At 53.7% G+C, this 22,264-nt stretch overlaps 1 protein-coding gene across 3 annotated transcripts in view; it reads right to left on the bottom strand.

Moving 5' to 3' along the window:
* Window positions 1-16,291: 16,291 nt before the first annotated feature.
* The window catches only part of LMO1 (LIM domain only 1), a 41,165-nt gene continuing 35,192 nt past the window's right edge, over window positions 16,292-22,264 (bottom strand). For all 3 annotated transcript variants that reach the window (XM_041729710.1, XM_041729711.1, XM_041729712.1), the window contains 3 exons: window positions 21,065-21,278; window positions 18,588-18,713; window positions 16,292-16,676 (listed from right to left, as the gene is read on the bottom strand). In XM_041729710.1, coding sequence (XP_041585644.1) covers window positions 16,571-16,676; window positions 18,588-18,713; window positions 21,065-21,278 — 446 coding nt within the window. In that variant the 3' untranslated portion in view covers window positions 16,292-16,570. The remainder of the gene's footprint in view (window positions 16,677-18,587; window positions 18,714-21,064; window positions 21,279-22,264) is intronic.

Below are 22,264 nucleotides of genomic sequence, written 5' to 3'. Positions count from 1 at the left end.
GAATCAAACCCATTCCTCAGCAGAGGGTCTGGAGTGGGGGGCTGGGGTATGTGTGCCGGGGTGGGGCCAGCATAGGCTGCTCAGCAATATTGTCAGGCAGCATTTGGGAACCCCCTTGGACCTCTCGGCCCCTTCAGCATCATTAATGAAGCCAGGGGCAGGCAGAGGCTCCAGGAATATTAGTCAGGGCCCCCGGGTGGGCGGGTCTAAGGAAGGCTTGTGCCCAGGACCTGCCCCTGGCCACCAGGGGCTGCAGAGCTTTATTGGGATTTTTTATTAAGCCACCTCTTCCTGCCCTCATCCCTGTCCCTATCCTGCTGCTTGTGCTCAGAAAGAGGAATTCTGAGGGCTTTTCTGAGCAAAGAGATGAATCAGGAAGGAGTTTTTGCATCCTCCTCTGCAGACACTGGCCAGGACCATACCATCTGCCCATTTCCTTTGCTCTGGACCAGGATAAAAGCCCAGTGGACAGACTGACAGACTGTCATGAGCATCCCCACCAGGTACAAAAGTGCAAGGGACTCCAAAAGTCTGGCTAAGAGCGAGAGGTGGCCCTAAGAGTTGGGGCAGGAGGTCACTCAGCCTCTGTTTGAACCTGGAGGGGCAGGAAGCTCACAGCCACTGTGGCAGCTTTCATAACGAGAAGGGTCATCCTGATTACAGAGTCTGTGTGCTCCCCTCTCCAACCCCCACCCGGAGTCTCCTTCTCCCCCTAAGAGCCACTCAGCTAATAACAGCAACAACCATAACAGTATCTAATAGTAACTGAACTACTATATGCCACAACAAGGCCCTCTGCCACGCACCACCTCATTTAGTGTTCCTGCTGTCCCTGTGAGGTAGGTGGGATTCGGAGGCACAGACATAGGACATAACCAAAGCAAGGTGACTGGTGAAAGCAGCAGCACGAGGCACGAAACCCCACCCTGCCAGATTTGAGCCCCCGCTTTTGGCCACTCCGCTCTACCACTGGGAAATCACGTTCCGAGGCTGCTCCCCCGCAGGGTAAACCAGCTCATTGGCAGCAGCTGCTTCTTGTTCTACAAGGTTTCTTTTCTCTCCCCCATCCTGAACCTTCTTCCTGAAGTCCACAGCCCAGAGGTGGTCTGGCCCGGAGACAGCAGAGTGAGTCTGTCCCGCCCCACATGTGAAGCACTGTACTCTGTTTATTTTTTTTATTATTTTTTATTTTAAAATATTTTATTTATTTATTCATGAGAGACAGAGAGAGAGGCAGAGACACAGGCAGAGGGAGAAGCAGGCTCCATGCAGGGAGCTCGATGCGGGACTCAATCCCGGGACTCCAAGATCACACCCTGGGCCAGAGGCAGGCGCTAAACCGCTGAGCCACCCAGGGATTCCCGCACTGTACTCTGTTAATCCAGGCTGGTTGGCAGTGAAGGTCTCAGCAAGGGGGTCACCGCCCCCTGTACAACACCTCCTGCCCTCCCAAGTTCAGACTCATTGTTTTGAAAAGCAGCTTAAAAAGTCACCTTCTCCAATTGTCTGAATTTTAGCAAAATTTGGTGTGATCTTCCTCAAGCAGGTTTTCAGAATCTGCTTCGGGACCCCTTCTCTGGGCTGCAGCCTCCCTCAGGGAGTTAGGTTATGCGAGTTGGAGACCTCTAGTCTGGAGGTCAGTGGGGCTGCATAGACCTGGCTCTACCCTTCTAGACCATTCAAACCCTATTCTACTAGTGTGGCCTTGGCAGGACCCTCTGCACTGGCAGCGTAATTTACTGGGTGCCCTGGGGACTGTAAGCCACATTGGGCCCTTTGCGGAAATTTCTTCCAGTTCCTTTTGTGAAGAGGAGTAGGGAGGAGACCTGCCTAAGGTCACCCAGCCACACTATGGGGGCAGGACCATGTCCTGTTCTCTGCCCCTAGGGAAGGGCCGATGAATGGATCTGGGAGCCAAAGGTCACACTCGTGTCTAAGGACTAAGGTCATCTCCTGTTGGGAGCTTGATTCTGAAGGTTGAACACCCACTGGCCCACAGGGCACCTCAGTCAGGTTGCCTGGGATCCTGCCCTCATTCCCATGTCCATGTTTTGGGAGACAGTCTTGCTTAAACCCCGGCTCCCTGCCCCCTGTACATCTCTAATATGATGTTATCAAGCTCTCAACAGGAATCCTTTCATCAGATGGGACATCTCAGGCTCCAGGGAGCAAATATCTTTCCTCTGGAGCTGCAGGGTGCTGGTGGGGGTTTCACAGCCCTGACTCATCACTCAGGCTCAGTGGCCTTGGGCAAATCACATCTCTCTGAACATCAGTTTCTTAGCTGTCAAGTGGTAAAAATAACAAGGCTAGTCCTCATTTCCTGAAGTTGCTGGGAAGATGGGCAAGAAGAGGCTCTGTGCTGCTCTGTCTGGAGTACCCATCACTATGCGGGGGCTTGTGAATGCCACAGGACAGGTACGGGCTCCTGCAAACAACACTTTCACTATGTAGAAAGGAATTTAAAACATGTATTTTGAAAAGCATATATTATGGATTGGTGGAATAGAGGTTACCTCTCAGGGATAGTGACTAGAAGGGGTTTTAGAGGTTCTTAGGGTGCCAATGATAACCCTTTTCTTTGGATTCTAGTGACGTAGGTATGCCTCTTTTGAAAAATCATGGGGTTGAGCATTTATGATTTGGACACTTTTGTTTACATTTCAACAAAAAGCATACTTTAAAAAGGCCATATTATGAACTAGAATTATGTGTGTGAACTTTTGTGTGTGACAAACCATGAGACTTAAACACAATCTTGTGCATATAGCAGACCATATCCCTCTGAAGCTCCTTCCTTCTGATAACTAGGGCCCTTCAGGGAAAAAATGTAGGCTCACACAGGGTGTCACTTGGTGTATGGATGGGAGTTCCCAATGGCATGACTAATAATGGTTTAAGACTCCAGGCAGATGGGTTGGGGGTTATTCTGGGGCCTGGGGGAGCCTCCCAGATGACACAGATAGGCTTCATTTCTCCTGTAGGCAGGACTACCTGTGAGTATCAGAAGGCTCAAGTCCTTTCTAAGAAAGGAGAGTGGGGTATGGGCAGCCTCAGGCTTGGGCCAGCAAAGGCCCTGTGGCAGCCTAACCGTCTTACACAGGGTGACTCAGATTTTACTTGAAAAAAAAAAAATCTGAGCTACACAGAGCCTGGGAGAGAGAGAGAGAGACGAAGAGTCAAAAGGAAAGACCAAAAGGAAGGAAAAGAGAGAGGGAGAGACAAAGAGGAGACAGGGCAAGAGTCATGAGGAGATACAGCACCGACAAGGAAAGGTCTCTTCAGTGGGGAAGGCTGGGTTTGAAAGCAACCAGCATGGGGGATCAGAATCCCTTTCATGTTTCCAAGGCAGAGGAGGGGAGGGAGACCAGCTCTGAAGTTCCCTGGCCCCTGCAGTCCCCAGCCAGGCCACCATGCCTTGGAGCTAGGACAGGTTACACCACAGACACTGCCTTTGGTGGATTTCGAGAGCCCATCCTAGCTGGTGCCTCAGCCTGGGGGAAGGAGAACAACAGCTTCCAGCTTTGCCTGCCTGCCAATTGACCACTTAGGAGACTGGCCTCAGGCTTCCGCTGGGCTCTGGCCCATGCACAGTGGATCTCCCAGGTGCTACCTGCGTGAGCATGGCTCTTCCCCTCAACAACATGGTCAGGGAGGGGGTGAAATGCGGGGCTGGATGGGATTGAACATACTGTGGCACGTGGAGAGAACAGCCACCCTCACCTGCAGTGCAAGACCCTCCTTTCTGGCCCTCGGGGGAGGCGAGTGCATGGTCTGTTATTCTCTCAAGAGGAAAATTAGGCAGCTGGCCCTTGGAGCCTCAGGCCTGGGGAGCTGTCCATGCTCTGGGCAGTGATACCCAATGGCAGGGCCAGCGCCCCATCTGAGGACAAAGGAGAAGGTCGTGCCTCTTCTCTGAGGGCCCCCCTGCCCTGTCTTCTCCAGGTCTAACACAGTGGATGGAGGTATAAGCGGTTCTCTTGAGGGGTTCAACTCAGCACCTGAAATCAATATGGGAAGCCGGAAGATGGTGGCATGAGATTTTATGCCACCAAAAAGTTCCTTGTACCACACCAAGGGGGGACAAGGCTTCACCTTTGGAGTCCTTTGGAGAGGGTGTTAGTAAAGATGCTTGAGCTGCAAGTAACAGAAAACTACTGCAAGTCCTGACTCAAAGGGCTTTGATAGGGACATCGGATGTATGGTGGGCCCCCAGGATGAACTACCAGCAGCGTAATGGAGCTGTCAAGGACATCCGGGTTGCCCATTGCTCCCTTCGGCCTTCCTTGGCGTCATCCTGCCTTCCTGGTTCCCTTTGTGGCCATAAGATGCTTCCAGTGGCAAACACGGCCGTTTCCTTATTCACATACGAAAAGAAAAATGGAAAACTTCTCCTCCGATCATAAATATAAGTCCTTAGTCTGATCAGGACAACTCAGATACCTACTCACCCTGGACCAGTAACGCTGCAGAATATATCTGCCCTTTCGATTTAAAGTGATCATCTGTAGAATAGAGGTTGGGAGTTAACCAAATGTCCACCACAGAGGGTGTCGCAGGTAGATCCCTGGTCTATATGAGAGACAAGAACATGTTCATGCTCTGACTCTACCCAGTTCAATCTCTCAACCAGGCATGCATTGCTTCCTCCTGGATAGAGCTAAGAGAAATTCACCACTGCAACAAGCTGATTCTCACCAGAGGGGTGCAGATGCCTTCTAGTAACCTGATTTTTATTTCTCCCCAATAATTATGACCCAGAATTATTGTGCTAAAGAAGTGCTTGACTCATTTCCACCCCTGCTTTCACAGCACCCTTCATTTACCTGAGTCCTTCGGGACATGGGCACCATTCTTAATTCATCTTTCTTTAAGCCCCAAATGTCTTCCCTGGTAATAGGGCATTGGGGAGGTAGCCACAGTCCATCTCAATTCATAAGAGATTCTTTGCCCAACATGTACACTTTTCCTTTGACCATTTTATTATCTGTTCTGGAAGAAGCCCTAGGAGCAGATCACGGGTGAAGGTCCTGGAGAGGATTTGGGAGGCTGGGTTTTCTGAAAAGGGAAAAAGCAGACCTTGGAAGCTATGGCAGGGTGGAGCATTTCACCTCTGTATCCCCAGGATAGTTCTAGTATGTTTTTGAATGGGTACAAAAATAAAAAAATAAAATAAAATAAAAAAAAGAAAGCCCAGCAGGGGCTCATGAAGAGGAAGTCATGCAAAACTCATTTCTCACCTGGGCAACTGAAACTGCAGGTGTCTCCCACCCTTGGTGTCCGCTCCCTCTGATTCTCCCTTTATATCACCCCAGAGTGATCTTTCAAAGAGTGCAGATCTGATCATGCCTTGTTCCACTTACAAAGCTCTGACATTTTCCTGTTTCTCGGGGATAAAGGCGCATCTCCCCAGGCCAGCAGGAGAGGCCCCGCCTGGGTCCTGCCGCTCTCCTCCAGGACCTCTGCATCTGCGTGCAGTCACGCTGAACTCGGGGCCGCCCTTCACCCCAGCTCCACTCTCTCCCATTTCTGGGCCTTTCCCTGCCATCTGCTGTGCTCATCCAAGGTCCCTTGTTCGATGTTCAAGGGTCCCTTCCCCAAAACTTCCCCATATTCCAGGCTGGGTTAGTCACCTCCTCTGCCTTCTTTCTGAAGCTGTCATGATACTGACCACACTGACTTATGACTTTTTTCACAGGCTGGCTCCTGGCTTGCCTCCTTTCTGTGAGAGTCTTTTTAGGGCAGGGACTTTGCTTCATTTCTTTTGTGCCTCCCTTGTCTTACCCTGCATTAGACACTCAACATACATTGGATAGATAGAAAGGTAGGCGGGAGGAGGAACAGAAGGAGGTTTAAGGAGGGACAGTGGGAGGGAGGGAGGGATGAATGAAACCGATCCTACATTTTTTTCTGCTTAGGGCATGAGACAGCTATCAGGGATGCTTTGTGGTGTCCAGACTTTTGATAAATTCTTTCATAACCTCATCCATGCCTATGATGGAAAACTGCATTTGACATGGTACTACTTAGCTGTTAGAAGAACTACGCCCAAAGAGCATTCAATAACAGTAGTCTGACAGAAGGTCCCTAGTGACCAGCCACAGGGCTCTGCCCTGGGCCATGTCATGCTCAACTTTTAACCAACGAGAATGGTTATCTCTGCTTTTCATTGGCATTATTGGCAGAGATGGCACTTAAAAACGTCATTCCCTGTGCCAAACTCTACCGCCTGCAGAAACTTTCTGGCCTATCAGGCCTCAAGTTTTCCCCAAAAAGGGCTCCTCAATCATGTGCCTGATTCCCAAGACAGAGACCATCCAGTGTCTCCAAGGGTCACGCCCCTTTGCTTGTTGCCTCCTCCCCCACTTCTAGCAGCACAGCTGGCCACCTGCTGGAGCTCCCCAAGTCCTGTCCTGCCTCTGGGCCTCTGGACATGCTTTTGTCTCAGCCCGAAGAGTCCTTTCTCTGTGTCTCCACCCAGATGACTCCAAGGCCTAGCTCAAATAATTCTGCTTCCTGAGACCACCAAAAGCCTTCTTCCTTGGTACTCTTGCTTCACTGTAGGCTGTCCCTCTGTTCTTACCAAGGTAAAGCTTTGATAGAGGTGGGCAATGAGGTTTTCTGTGTGCTGGCAGGAAAGGATATATTGAAAGTGGCCGTGACTTAGGAAACAGAGGACTTGTGTGCCACATTCTGCTTGAGAACCCAGAACAGCCTTTTGTGTCACACGCCAAGGCTGAAACTCTTCCACTCAGCTTCCCATTTCCTGTGCCCTCCCTCAACTCCAAACCCACTCCACTGCCACTGTCTCCTCTTGTGTTTCAACCAGTCAAGATTTCAGACTTCCTCCTGTAACTGGAAGGCCTCCTTCATCTCTCCAGCCATTCTTTCTGCAAGAAGCAACTCAGTATCTGCTTTCTCTCAGCTATTTGGTGCCACATGGGCTGCCCCTTCTTCGGAGTTCTCACAACATAATACGCATCCATTCATTCTCCCCACGTGCTGCTTTTATTGATGTGTATACCTGAGGCACCACAGAGCAGCTCCCCTGTCCCAAGATCCAGAAGAGCTGACTTTAATTCTCTCCTCCGCACCACCTAGCTACATCACGATGTGTTTTATTTCCTCACCTGTAAAGGGGGATGTTAACCTCTGTGCTCCCAGGGACACTGTGAGACACAATATAGCAAAGGAGGTGATGTGGATTTAATAAGCAGAAACATTTTCCAGTATGGGGAGTTGTTGGCCCTGGTGGGGCTAAGCTCCCAGAAGATACAGACCTATGAGCTTGGAAATTTAGTCCACAGGAAGCAAGGAACCCTTGATATTCTCTCTCTAAAGCCTCTACAGGCTCAAGGGCATTATTTTGCTGCACAAAAGGGCTACTTATGAGCAGTGAGGGTAGGTGGACATGTGAGCCTTTTCCTAGGGAATAAAGGCAACCCGAAGTGTAATGGGGATCTGGTCATCACCCGATGGGTTCAAGAGCCTGAAACCTACATCTATTGTGGGACTCTGGACTTTGTGCCTCTTCCTCTGTATGGAGTTTTTATCCTCACCTGTTTCCCTGCAAAAGATCAGAAGGCAAAGCTTGAAGGTGCACAGGACTGGTTGAGCACAGGAAGAGGGGGAGAGGAATATGATGCCTCATGCTTCAAAGTGCTGCAGGTGGGGAGGCCTGTAAGAGACAAGGCCAGTGGCAGAGCATAGAGTGAGTCCTGCTTGGCCTGAGATGGGTCTGGGACTCATGCTGCAGAGGCCTTGGGGTCCCCAAGAGGGAAGATCATGCTTACTTTTCTCCCTTATGTTCCCACTTTAACTGGTTCTGGGCTAGGTTCTGGGCTAAACATTGGTGTGCATCTACTGCTGGTGGGGGTAGGAAGAGAGCATGTAGTGACAGCCCACTGCCACATGTCCCTGGGGAGGGGACTCAAGGGCTCTCAGAAGGTGGGAGGTGGAATGACCTCTAAGATTATGTAGCAAAGCCCCCAGTGAACAGAGCCAGATGAAGTCTGGCTTAAGTTAGAGTTAAGTCTTAAGTTAGAGGTCTTAAGTGAAAGAAAGAATGTTACATCATCTCCCTATGTGATTTAAAATAAATAAAATAAATTGCTGAATAAAATTATATGCTTGAAATGAAATAAGCTTACATATATGCTGAAATTAAGACCCCCCTTTGTAGATAGCCTTTTTTTTTTTTCTAAGTGTGGTTTTTCTGCCTTGCAGATCCCAGACAGGGGGTAGAGGGGAAGACAAAGGTCACAATGAAGGTCACTGTTGGCATCATTTCCTGGAATCAGGGGGCCTGAGCAAGGTCTTCCCTTTATAAAATTGAGCTGTTTTTTTTTTTTTTTGAAATGGTGAGCTCCTGCGTGCCAGGCATAGCCCACATCATAATACTTGGAGGTGCTTTCCACCACCCCTTTCACTTTATGCATTTGATCGTGAACCCCAAGGCTCAGGCTCAAAACCTCCAGGACCATGGAGAGCTCCAGAGAACTCTGTGGCCTGACCTGGTTCACCCTCCCATAGGACATGTTCAAGTCTTTGATTTGGGCAGGGAACTCTTCCAGTATTGAGGCCCCAGAGGGGCTGGTGGCCACCATTCAGGGCTGGTTTTTCTCCCTATTCCTTAACAGTCTCTCCATCCAACTCTCCAGTTTGAGCTTGTCCTGCCCAGTCACCACCAGGCTCAGCCTTCCTGAACTCACTGGGATGTCCAGCTGGAAGGAGAAGAGCTTCAGATGCTTCCACCTCATGCCTTTCCAGAACCTAGAAAGGCTTCTATGAGGAACCTTCTATGAGGAAGGACAGTTTCTTCTATGAGGAACTGTCCGGGGAGGACAAGAAGCAGGGTCCCTCTTCAGATGGGAAGTGCATAGTAATTAGTTTTAACAGGGAGGGAAGGGTAGCCCATTTCATTGCAGGGAGATAGGATTTTTAAATCACTTAAAGGGCTGTGTCATCTCTAAAATGGCCTGTGGTGGGGCCTCAGAAGGGCTGGTAATTAGCTCTCTTGTCTCTAATGAAAGAAAAGGGGCAGGATGAGGGGTCACTTAACGAATACAGGGATTAGCTTCCAAACAGGCCCTAAGTAAGTAGGCAGGGGCAGGGGCAGGGGTAAAGGACAGGCCTGAGTCAGCTGGGCCTCAGGCTGAGGGGCAGCCACCCTGTGGTAACTTTTCGAGAAGGGGTCCAGGGTCTCTTGAGTCCCTGGGAACCAGTGCCCACCAAATCCTGCTTTGTGCAAAGTCCCTTCACTTCTTCACTGTGAGAGGCGAGGAGTGGATGATAACTTGGTGTCCCAACCTAAAAGTAAGGGGCTCTACTGTCAGCTACATACTGGAAATCCACAGCCCTGCATGAAAAGGTAAGGTAGGGAAGGATCACAGGAGCCAAAAGAAACAAATCTTCCTCCAGGAGGCACCTCATGATATGTGTTGTTGGCAAAAGACAGGGACCCCCACACCTCAGCCCTGGGATACATAGCCATGAGAAACCCACCTGCCTTGGCTTCCCTTCTGGATCCCTGGAAGGAGGAAGACCCAATAGCAGGCCTGAGGCTAGCCCAAGCCTGGAGTATCTCTCCCCTCAGAAGAGGCCGGGAGGCTGAAGGCAGTGAGGTCTGGAGAAAGGGGAAAGGAGGACTGGTCACGTCAACCCCATTGTCTGTGGCCCTCTGGGCATTGCCAATTCCTGCTTTCACAGCTAAACCTTTTTTTTTCCCTGGGAAACTGGTCATGTGGAGTCTGCAGAGAAACTGCTTTCTTGGTGCATCCCCTGTGGAGGACAGTACCTCCAAGTGTTCAGAATAATCAGGCTGGAATCCCCAGAAACCATGGATCCAGCCAACATGTCCCAAGTTAGTGGCATCATGGGGGCAGGGAGAATGGTGATGGCAGCCACAAACCCAAGCCCAATTTCTTGGTATTTTAAGGAATAATATTTCTTATTAACCTGGAAAACAAAGGGAGAGACGAGGGGCTGAGCAACACTTCTCTCTTCCATGCACTGTGTGCCCAGGCAGGAACCCTGGGGGGAATAAAGGTCTCAGGATGCAGGAGACACGGCTCTGGGCCAGGCTGAGAGGGCCAGGAGGTCAAGCTCCCAACCCAGGCTGGCCTCAGCATGCCTCTGTCCATCACTTCCTGTCTGGGCCTCGATTTCCCCGAAGTGAGCCCATTAGAGAAGATGGTCTCTAAAGGTGAGCAAGAAAAGATCATTCTTTCCCATTCTGTGGAAAGCAGGCCTCCCTCCAGCCTCTCCGCACTATCTTTAGCTTGGTATCAATCTATTCCTTTGTTCATCGTCCATCTCCCCCACTAGACTGTAAAACCCACAAGGAGAAGGACCCTGCCTGCCTTGTTCGTCAGGATTTCCATTCCACAGCACCCACTACCACAGCTGGCACGCAGCAGGCTGGCTTCCTGATGGACTCAATGGTGATGCACTGGGGCCGGCCTCGTGGATAAAACTCCAGCTCAGGGACTGGCCGGATTACCACTCCGGCCCGCGCTGCCTCCGATGACATCATCTGGAACCTCTCATCTCATCCAGTCCTCCACACAGGTGGAGCCCCTCGGCAGGCTCAGTCAGGGTGTGCAAGGAGGGCAGAAGTGCCCATGTCACTTGCTCTTGCTCTCTTATCCCTCCCTCTCGTACCCAAAGACCATGTTCTCAGCTGGGGGACGGGCCATAGAGAGAAACAGGGGAGAGGCGGGGCATCTAGGGGCTTCGTCATGGGCACCATCTACCTGTGCACCCCCAGGCCCACTTCTGTGCCCGGGTGTCCCCAAAGGTCAGTTTCACACAGGAATGGCCCGATTGCAATCTGGCGTCAGACCACGCCTGAGTTTAGATCCGGCTCTATTACTCACTAGATTGGCACTTTGAGCCTCAGTTTCTTCAGCTATAAAATGGGGATGAAGATAACAATCTCACTTCCCTAATGAAGTTACTGAGCAGCTTAAAGGGGCTGGGGTGTGCTTTTATTTAGGAAAGCCTGCTCCGTTGGTTGGTTTTCAGACTGATTTCCAGTCCCAGGGAGCAGCGCCCCTTCCAGGGAGCACACACGGATGCCCAGGAGCAGCCTGTTGGGGGAAGGCAAGAGGCTGCTCTGGGGAGACCAGGTCTCCTGCAGGAGGGCCCCCCGGGGCCTCAGAACCAGACCCAGCCGCAGCTCCCTATCCCCGCCTTTACGGTGACCCGGCTGCAGTTGTGATCTGTGAGCGGTGCTGTCCACGTGGTGACTGCTCCAGGGCTCGGTGGGAGGCAGTCCTGAGATCGGGTACTAGCCACACCCCCTTGTAAAGAGGAGGAAAGGCCTCCCCTGTAAGATGAGAGGGAAGTGAGCTGCTGAAGGCCAGGCCAGCTACCATGCAGAGGAGCTATGGTCTGAACCCACGTCATCCGGCTTCAGGGCCACATGTCACCGCCATGCCATCCTGCTCTTTGCCACCACAGCTGCCCTCACCCCAGGTCCCCCAGCAGTTAGATTCCTGTAGCTCAATCTCTCTCCTGCTCTCCTGCCCTGTCTCATCTCTTCCCATCTGTCTCCCCTCACCTTCCTTCCTGCTGCACCCCCCCCTTACTCTCTGTCATCTCTTCCTCTCTGTTCCTCTATCTCAGGTAAGCACGCCATCTCTGATCCCTAACACATGCTAGCAGATAGGGAAGGAGGCAGGAGGAGGGGATCCTGGGTCACTTGAAGACTCCTCAGACCCCCAGTGGGGACAGCGTCATGTCCCCCAATTGCAGTGGGGAGACGTGTTACAAGAGGTGTGGCCGGGGAACTGCCTCTGTCCCTCAGCACCTTCAGGCTCTGAAAGACAAAACTGCACTTGCCAGAACTGTAGGAAGCCCCAGGACCCCAACAGGGCTCCCCACTCTGCTCACAGAGCGGACTCAGGAGGTCAGAGTATAAATCAAGCCCCAGGCAGGAGCCCCTGGATCTGTCCCTCTCTGGAATCTAGTTGTACCCCAAGAGACACCAGGGGACCAAAGGAGTAGAGACCCCCAACTTGGTGCTACAGGCAGCCAAAAGGGCTCCCGAGCATCTCAGGGGCTCATACTTTCCCTGCAAAGGGCACAAAATCTGTAAAACCCAGTGCCAGTGGGATAGTCTTGAGACCAGGCTATCCCATGTAAACTCAGAGAATTGAGGTCCAGGCAGCACCCATGGGAAGCCCGGCAGAGGTGTGCAGCCTGGAAGGTCTAGAGAGGAAGAAATTGCTGTTGGGGGGACCCCAGCCGCAGAGAGGATTTTCACCATGTTTCATAAAGAGAAAGGATGGTGCCCCAGATTAGGGACCATTTTGGAGCGTCCAAATGAATCCAAGTCTGCTTGCCTCCACTGGAAAGAGGCTTTAAAAGCTAATTTCTCCCTCTGAGCTGCAGGTTTCCTTCCCCCCTGAAACCTGGCCCTGGCCAGTTTCTCTTCCTGCTACTGCAGTTGCATAGTATAGCGCCTGTCACTCTGCCCCCACGTCCTGATGGCTGTCCTGAGCAGCGACGCATTCCCCTTCCTAGGTCTGGCCCTGAGCCCCTGGAGAGGGTCCTGAGGCAAGCCCCAGCAGGAGAGGTCTCCTGTTCCACGAAGTAGGCGCAAATGGAGAAACCACAGGGTGGAGAGAAGTGATGTGAAACTCGTGGAAGCAGGAGACCCAGCCCAGAGGGGAGGGGTGGTGAATGCTGGAGCCCACTGGAGCCTCAGGGGCAGCTCAACGTGGAGCAGAAGCAGGCAGGAACTCAGAGGTGCTGCTAAGTTGGAGGCTGACCCCTTGGTACGAGGGGCTATTGTTGGGTGACAAATATGGCACCAACTGGAGGGAGCTCCAGGACAACCTGCGTGTTGTCTACTTGACTCTTGGGAGTCTGAGAGATCTGGGATACCCTTGAGCCGTACATCAGGGTGGCGGGGGTGGGGGGCAAGAGACTCCACTACTCTGGTGAGACAAGGCAGTATGAAAGTCTGCCCCAGGGACAGGGATGAGGTTCGTTCCTGAGCTTCTAATCAGCTAGCACTCTTTAGCTGTGTGTAGTCGTGTGTGTTTCGTCTGATTATTTGCTCATGACAGACCAGGCTTGAGCAAGTATTTTTCTGGACCAACTGAGCTTCACATCAGCCCGTCTTCAGTCATTCATTTTTAGGTGATTATCGTTTTAGAGGTAATGCACAGCTGCAGCACAAAGCCTCTTTCCTGAATCTACCCTCACTTGGTGGCAGCATTCCTAACGGGTGGTGCTGGGGAGCACTCCATCCCAGACAGTTGGTCGGCCCGTGACGATCACTGCCAGCTTTAAGGCAGAGAACCACTGTCTCCACGCAGAGATGAGACTTCCTAGGCAGGAATTTCACAGGGTTCTGCCTTGGCTCCTGCGCATCTCATGATGCGGGGCACAATTTCTGGGACGAGGCCCAGGAGAAGACAGATTTCATGATGGGCCATGCAGTACTGTCAAGACTGGAATCAAACTTCTTCAAACACAGACCAGGTGGTCCAGCTTCAGGCCACGGAGCAAGGGCATAAGCAGGTGCCATATTCCATGGGTCCCAGGCCTGCTGTTCGGGGATCTCTGACACAGGCTACCAAGGAACACAGGGAGAGAAGATGGGGTCCCACGGGCTGGCTGGAGGGAGATGGGACTGTGCACAGCTTCTGGATGGTGCCCGTCCGCATTGCCACCACTCATACGGCCCAGGTGGAGGCTCGAGCTGCTGCAGCCCCTGGCTGTCCAGGTTCAGTACTTCCTGTCTCCCCCTACTCTAGCTGCAGCCCCAAGTAGAAGCAGGTCAGAGCCATCCATGCCCTACACTTCACCAAGTTTCTCCTATGCCACCGTGGCTGGGGAGAGGGGTCAGGCTTCTCCTGGGAGCCCCTGGGGCACTCTCCAGGTGCAAAATCCCTGGCCAGGGTTGTCACTGCCCTGGTTGCCCTGCTACAGGAAGGGCTCCGTCTCCTCCCACCCCACCCGCCCTCCCCCGCCCCCATCAGTTCTATACCTGCTGAATGTCAGCAGGGCCTGTGTGGCCTCTTTTGGGGGACATCTATGGACTGGTGAAAGGTCTCCCACTCAGCACCTCATGACTTCCAGGATGGTGACCCTGGTTCTCATAAGCACAGCACCTCACCGTATAGATCCCTGCCTCCTGGCTGTCCTGGGAAACAGATGCTCCCCATGTCCTGGATGGGGACAATGACGCAGCAGTAAGTGGGGCCATGGTGCTGGATCTGGCATGTTCTGCAACATGTTGAACCAAGGAAGCCCCCCTGGCAAGGTCTGCGGAGAGGAGAGCAGGGCTGGGGTCCTCCTAGAAGGCCGGCTCTGCTCTCGGGGGCTCTCAGAGGCCGGCTGCCTGATGTTGAGTCTATCTCATTGTGAGTGAATTAATTGTTGTGCAACCTAGAGCGGTGAGACAAGTTAATTACATAATTACTGCAAAACGACATGTTATTTCATGGCTGCAATATGGGAACTCTGTTGGAAACAATTGTAATTGCCCAGAAACTGCATTCGAGTGGCTCTGTTATCTCTCGATAACCATGTAATTAACTTGTGTTACAACTTCATCTGCAGTAAACTCTGAAGTTAGGAGTTGGAGCCCTAGGGGTGGGCACAGCCCTCCTTGGCCTGAGGACCCAGAGAGGGTCTGGCACCGGGGACTCTGCCATCATTCAGGGAAATGATTTGCTTTTCCGAGCTGAGCGAGCAAATTCCGCACGACAGACTCGCCCTCAAATTCATGCACTGGGACTCAGTCACCATCTCTCACAGCCATACACACTCAGCTCCCCGGTCTCATAGTCCCATAAGGCGTGTCACACACAAAAACCCACTGCAGCCAGGCTGCCTGGCTCTTTGCCCTTCTTCTCTGTCACACACCTGGGTGCTGCTCCGTGGCAGAAGGCGGATGCCCCACAGATGAGAACCCCCACCTGGAGATCTTCAGCCTTAGTAATCCCTGCCCATGGACTGATTGGACCACTGGCCACAAAACCACAGTGTGGAGAGGTGGCCTGCTCCAAGTGCCCCAAGGGCTGTGCCATCCTCCCACTTCACTCAAAATAGAGGAGCTGGCCCGGGGCAGGGTGACGTGTAGAAGGGCTGGAAGCAGGGGGCAGGCTCCATTGGCCCTGGGCTCTCTGGTCTGAGGCCAGAGTGAGAAGTCTCCGGAGAAGGAGGAGTGAGAGGCCTGACGGTTAGGGGAGCCTGTCCAAACAGCCTTCCCCATTCAGGCTTTGGATCCAAGGAGTCCCTATTTTTAATACCATTTAGTGATCCCTTCTCAGTTCCAGGCTCTGCGCTTGGTGCTGTGGCTGCAGCCAAGAGCAAGACAGCACTCCTGCTGCCCTGGCTGAGCCTGGCTGAGCCTGGCTTAGCCAGTGGATGGAAAGTGCCCTGGGCATCTGCCTGGCTGTCTGTCTGGCTGTCCCTGCCCACTTCTGCCTACACACCCATCTGCTTGTGCGTCCACATTTCCTGCCTGCCAGCAGGCGGATCTGACTGTGTGTGTCCACTGGACGGTCTATCTCTGAGTCTCCGCAGTCGTTGCAAGTGGTTCTGGTCCGTGGAAGGGCAGAGGCCTGTCCCAGGTGCTCATCCTCACTGTGATGTGTTCTGTTTGCTTTCCTGGCTTTCTCCCTCCTCCTCAAGGGCAGGACTGTGGCCGGTCCACGATCCATCTGCATGTCTGGTGCTTGCAGCATGGGGCTGAGACAGAGTGGATTAAGGTTTGCTGAATGAATGAGTGAAAGCCTCTAGCCTGTGTGGGCTGAATACAGGCAAACAGGATTGTTCTCGCTCACCCAGAAGAGCAGAAAGGTGGGCCCCAGGTCAGGCCCAAGCTGCAGGGAGGAGACAGCAAATGCTGTCCATCACCCTGAAAGGGAAGAGGGGTTTGAGAATGGTATTGCCACGGGGCTCAGGATTTGGGGTCTTACTGTGGGGCAGGTCAAGTTGGGTTCCTGGCTGGTGGAACCCAAGGAAGGGAGGGGTTCACCTTGCCTCTCTTTATCTTGGGGGGCCATGGTATATGGTCTGCTGGGGGAGGGGAGGACACCTCAGTTCCCACCTCCAGCTGTGGGATGCATGGGCTCGTCCCCTTCCCTCCAGCTTTTCTATCCCATAAAGCCCACCTGTAGCTTCCCTACCCTGCCCAGCAGAGCACACACTGAGCCCCATGCCCTGCTTTGGAGGGGCTCAGGGGAGGGCCCCGTTCCACTCCCGAGCAGAGGGGAGGGACCCCAGGTCTGTGTTAGTCATGTGATCAACACACAGTAACCTCCCCGGAAACATTCATAAGTTTAATCCACGCCAGTAATAAAATCGCATTACATTTCTCATAAAATAAATGTTCCCATTTATATACAGAAGACAGACTGTACAGGCCCAGCCTGGCCCCAGGAGGGGTCACACACAGACGGGCGGCAGAGGAAGGGCCGTCCCTCCCATCGAGGACGGAGGAGTTCTAATCGGCAGGAGAGTGGCTGGCCGGCCAGGCGGGTGGGCAGACGGGCAGACGGGCAGACAGGCAGACGGACAGATGGGCCTGGAGGCCAGGCGCCGGGCATTACTGAACCTGGGATTCAAAGGTGCCATTGAGCTGTCCCTCCTCATAGTCCATCTGACACAAGATCATGTTGTTCTTCAGGAAGAATTTGTCTCCCACACAAAATCTGGAAAATCCAAGCAGGAGAGAGAGGCCATGGAGGGGTCCCAGTGGATGGTGGGGGCTCCAGACAGGCCCCAGCCCAGCCCGGGAGGTAGACATGTGAGAACTGAGGTCCTGGAGAGTCTGCTCCTTGAACTTTCCAAAAGGGAACCCCAAAGTCTCATGGAAACCTGTTCAATCACCCTGGGTCAGCCCAGCCCTCAGCCGGGCCCTGTAGTCTGGGGTTTAGGATAGACAGACAAGTCTGGGCCACAGTCAGGTCTTCCATGAAGGGGAGGGGTCCGTGGGAAGGTGTAGGAATAACCTGAGCCAGTCCCAGAGAGGGAGAAAGAGAGAGAAGGTCAAAGAAACAGAAAAGGATCGAGAGAGAAGAGATGGAGAGAAGTAGAAAAAAAATGGGGAAGGAGGGGATCCCTGGGTGGCTCAGTGGTTTAGTGCCTGCCTTTGGCCCAGGGCAGGATCCTGGAGTCCCGTGTCTGGCTCCCAGCGGGGAGCCTGCTTCTCCCTCTGCCTGTGTCTCTGTGCCTCTCTCTCCATGTCTATCATAAGTAAATAAAAATAAATCTTTAAAAAAAAATGGGGAAGGAGGGTGGGGTAAAATGGCTGATTTTTCTATCCTTTTTTAAAGAAATTTTTTATTTATTTGACAGAAAGAGAGAGAGAGAGAGAGAGAGCGAGAATGAATAAGCAGGGGGAGGGGCAAAGGGAGAGGGAGAAGCAGATGCCCCATGGAGCAGGGAGCCCAATGTAGGACTCCATCCCAGGACCCTGAGATCATGACCTGAGCCAAAGGCAGATGCTTAACTGACTGAACCACTCAGGTGCCCTGATTTTTCTATCCTTCTTTTCCTCTCCCCAACTTAAGAGCATGACTCCGTAAAACTGTTCCTTTGAACAGAATCTGGAGGTTTCCCGGAGCAAGGAGGAGATAACTCTGTCCCACTATCTTCACCCCCAACTCAAAAAAGGCCGTGCTTTGCTACCCACCTCCCCCAGTCCTTCTAAACCACTGGAGGATTCAGCCCTTTCCCCCAAAGATGTTCCCAGGGTGGCTAGGTCTTTGGGGGGACCCCAGGGTCAGAGGGCCAGTCGCAGCAGATCTCAGTCCAACCACCAGGTGGCACTGCAACTTCACTGAGCCCTCTTTACGCCGGGTCTGTCCAAGCCCCCAGCTATCCCCCCCTCAGTGTTCCCTGCAGGTCCCTCAGGACCTCATCCTCTGGGAACACTTGTAGGAGCTCCTTCTTGACATGAGGACTCCCGAGAGAAGGGCCTGTCTCCTAGTGCGAGGTTCCCAGACAGGGCTGAGGGGTTCTGGCTCTCTGGGTCCCTGGGGCCTCCCACAGGGCTGGGACAATGCGTAAGTGCCAAAAGACCAGAAGGGTGGCTGGGCTGGAACCAGAACCACAGAAGCGAGTAGCTGTTCCCATAAGGGAATGGCCTTTCCAGGTCTAGGGACACCTTCTCACTAAATGTACATACATGCACATCCAGAGGGCACGCTCACAAGGGCACAGGGCACTCATGCAGAACCCTTGTACGTGTGCGCATTCATACTCAGACATCAACCATCATGCACACACTCGCACACACAGCACACACATACCTGCCTTGTACACAGACATATAAAAACACACACACGTACGTACACGGTAAGCTCATGCGTGCATGACCCATTACACTCACCCAGACCCGTGCCCTACAAACATGCCCACCACAGTGCTGGAGGACACACATTTGGTTACAGGGCTCAGGCACACAAAACACACATACGCACATGCACACTCAACGTGACACACAACCACGTGTAATGCATAGAACACACATTTTTGCGGACACCGCAGCAGCACTTGTCCCAGCAGGCGTCAGCTGGGGCCTGCTGGGCGTCTTTGGTCTGCTACGGCCCAGCACTCACCTCTGGTTGCAGAGCTGGCATGCGAAGCAGTCGAGGTGATATACGTTGTCCCGGGCTCGCATCACCATCTCGAAGGCTGGGATCAGCTTGCTGCAGGCGGCGCAGTTTCCTGTGGTGCCGAAAAGCCTGCCAAGGGAAGGGGGCAGAGGGCTTAGGGGCCCTACTCAGGGCCCCGTGGTTCCCTACCCCCGTGGGCTTAGCAGGTGGGCCTGGGCAAGGGGGAAGGAGCACAGAGGGCAGCATCTAGATCCTGCTAAGAAATCGGAATTCAGAGAAATTGGCCCAGCCACCCAGCGGGGAGCTCAGGAGTTGGGTGACACTGCCCATCCCCGGGGCTGAGCTGACAAGACCCCCCTCTCAGAGCCCACCCCTGGGGACCGGTTAGCACCCAGAAAGAACACTGGGCTGGGCCTCAAGCGAGGACTCCAGAGCCACACAAGCTTGAATTCAGAGGTGGCCTGCCTGCCCTCAGGCTGGTCATGGGTCTCTCTGAGCCTCATTTATTTTGACTGTAAAATGGAGACTGAAGTGCCTCCTTCATAGCCTTGTTGTGGAAACTTCTGTAAACTCTGTCACAGACCACTTAGTGAACACTTATACAGAGGGTGTTTACCATGTGCCAGGCACTGTTCTGAGGGCTTTACTAAGATCAGCTCATTTAATCCCGACAACAACCCTACGGAGTGATCTTTTTCTGCAACGAACTCACTGGGTGACTTGCCTAAATCCCTTTCTTCCTTTTCCTGGATCTCAGTTTATCCTTTTTTCAAAAGGGGGTCCTGGAGTAGGTGACCTGGTTCAAAGATGCTCGTAAAATAGGACTGATGCCCGAAGAAAGTTCCAAGGACACCTGGCACACGGCCTCTTTCATGCAGGCATCCCTCCTCTGAGCTGCTGGTTGCAGAGCTCTAGGGATGGGCCACCCCCTTTCTCCCCATGCAGGCCAGTCCCTGGCCGGGTGTTCTAATGGTCTGAGCCAGCCAGGCTCCTCCTTGCCTCTTCTCTGCACACTGGCTGAGCAAGCCCCAAGTGAGGCAAGGGAGCTGAGAAGCGGGCGCGAGACCCTCTAATCCCTGATTTGTCCAGCTCAGGCTCAGGCGCCTGCAGATGAGCTTGGCTCCATTATTCATCAGCCTGAGCTGCCTGGTGGCTCAGATTAAGGCAGACAAAGGCTGAGCCACAACATCTGCCTGCCAAGGGGGGCCTCACTGCCCCCGGCCCAATGGGCAGTGGCTGCAGAGGCGGCGGGCTCGGGACAGCCATTCTCTGGGGCTAAGCAGCCTAAGGAAGACCCTCCCCCCCCCACCATCCAGCCCAGCCCACTGACCTACCTGGCCTCAGAGTCATTCCTTGGCCTCTGCTAAAGCCCAGAAAAAAATACCTTCAGGGGATGTCCAAAACCTTCACACTTGGAGGCCCCTTCCAGGTCATCGAGGGGTGAGTCCCCAGAAATGTCCTTCCTTAACCCCTCCTCCTAGCCACAGCCCTTTCCCCCCAGCCCAGGGAAGAGCACTGAGTCACAGATCCTGGATCGTCGCTATGCTTTTAAAAACGTCTGCTGAAGGCAGAAGTTGAAAGAGAAGGCGCGGGCAGGTAAACCTCAGGCTCTTCCCGAAAGTAGGGGAGCCTCCACTGATAACCCCACCCCCTACCACAGCCCAGACCCAGCGGAGGGAGCCCCACGAAGCTCTTGCCCGACCTATTAATTAACGCAATGGGCCTTCCTTCCTCGCAAGGCCAGGCCACCACCCAGCCAAATGTAGATGCTGGGCCTCAGCCAAGGTCCCCGCGCTGTGGCCTCTTTCCAGCCTTGCTGATGTCATAAATGGCCTAAGGGAGGGTTAATTGGGGGAGACAGCCCCAGGGAATAGGATCCAGGTCGTGGGGGAGGGTGGGTTAGAGCTCCAAGGACTGTGAGCTGGGGAAGCTTCAGTCCTCACACAGAGGGACACACTGGCTTGGAGAAAGTGAGAAGCCAGAAGGTTCAGAGCCAGTTCAAATCCAGGTCTTTAAGCTCCAACATCAGCACTCCTTCTCCCAGGGTCTGGTACCTGTCGGGCTCCCCGGGCACCCGAGTGTCTAATGCCAGGGCCTGCTGGGCACGGGGAGGAGGAGGCAAGACTTCACCGGGCAGGAGAGGTCCACAGAAGTCAGAGCTTCCCCACCTGCTCCTGGAAGCCCTCTGAGGTGTCCCCTCCCAGATTCCAGGGATGGGGTGGGTCAGAAGCACCTGGCAAGGATGGGCAGAGCCAGGCCAGTGCTTGAGGGAAACTTGTCTCAGGGGCCCAGTGGTTGCAAAGGCTTGCTGATTAGGACCTGTGCCGGGCACCGAGGCAAGCAGGGAAATGTGGCTCTGCGGACATGCAGGGGAGCAGCGTGGGGCCAGGAGGGTCATGGTTGGGAGTGGGCACACTGGGTCTAGAGGCAGGAGGAGCTGTGCTGAGCCCCCGGGGGGCTGGGGCCAGCGGGAGGCCCACCTCAGGTAGTCGCGGCGGCACAGGATGAGGTTGGCCTTGGTGTAGAGGGTGGAGCCCACCTCGCCCAGGCGGCAGTCACAGCAGGCGCACTTGAGGCAGTCCTCGTGCCAGTACTTGTCCAGGGCCTTCAGCAGGTAGCGGTCCTTGATCTTCCGGTTGCAGCCCGCACAGCCCTTCTGCTTCCCTTTGGGCTGGACGGAGAGCATCGGCACGCCTGCAGGTGGACGGACGACAGGCAGATGCACACTCGATCGACTCTGGGGCTCCCTGCTTCTCCCTGCTGCCCTCTCCAGGGCTGGGGTTCCTGGAGTCCTCACTTTCTCCTTGGCAACCACCCCACCACCCCAGGGCCTGTCCTTTGAACTGCATGGCACAGTCTGTTCCCTGCCCTGCGGAGGTCCCTCTGGAAGCTGTGGGCAGCACCGCGAAGTACACACACAGCCCCAAGGCCCAGCCCCTCTGAGCTGTTTCTCCCCATCCGGCCACTGCCTCCTGTGTGGTCTGCTCGATGGAAGGCCTAAAAGTCTCCTCAGGGAGCCACCATCTGACTGGTTCTTTCAGTGGCCCTAAGACCAGAATCTCATAATGGGCTTGGGTCCACCAGAACTCCCAGGTCTTTCTAATATCTCAAGAATTCCTCACATTGTGCCTCTGACCACTTGAACCTAAAAAGTCAGCCTACAGCCTCTTGGTTTACTCATGTAGAACTGTGATGGAATCAGGAAGAAAGTGGGATGGCCCATGACACCCCCAGTGGGGAGCAGAAACGTGCAGGGAGGCACCTGGGCCTGGCCTAGTTGGGGCTCTCCTCAGGAATGCTTCTAGCTAGATTCAAACTTCCAACCTGCCCTAGTCTGAGGGAGGGGACGTTCTGAGTGTCTGAATCCCTCCTCCTTCCACCAGGACAAGAATCTCTGAGCTATGGGCCCCCTCCTGGGCCCATGCATGCTTCTCAACATACAAGAAAAGATACAAAGGGTGGGCATTCCAGCATGGAGTTTACCAGAAGGAGAGGCTGACCTCCCAGCAGGCAGGTGTGTAACTCATGCACACCTCAGGCACACAGGTGCAGGATGCAGGCAGGTGCGCACACATACACAGAGGCACAGGCTCCTAGCCCCTGGCCTTGGGGCCACAAGGAGTGACCACAGGGAGCAACAGTTGAGGAGGTGGGCACAGAGGTCATTCTGAGTCTGAACA

The sequence above is a fragment of the Vulpes lagopus genome, chromosome 15, assembly GCF_018345385.1.
Source record: "Vulpes lagopus strain Blue_001 chromosome 15, ASM1834538v1, whole genome shotgun sequence".
Lineage (NCBI taxonomy): Eukaryota > Metazoa > Chordata > Mammalia > Carnivora > Canidae > Vulpes > Vulpes lagopus.
The sequence above is the reverse complement of the archived record's forward strand: the minus strand, read 5'-3'. Positions and strand labels throughout refer to the sequence as shown.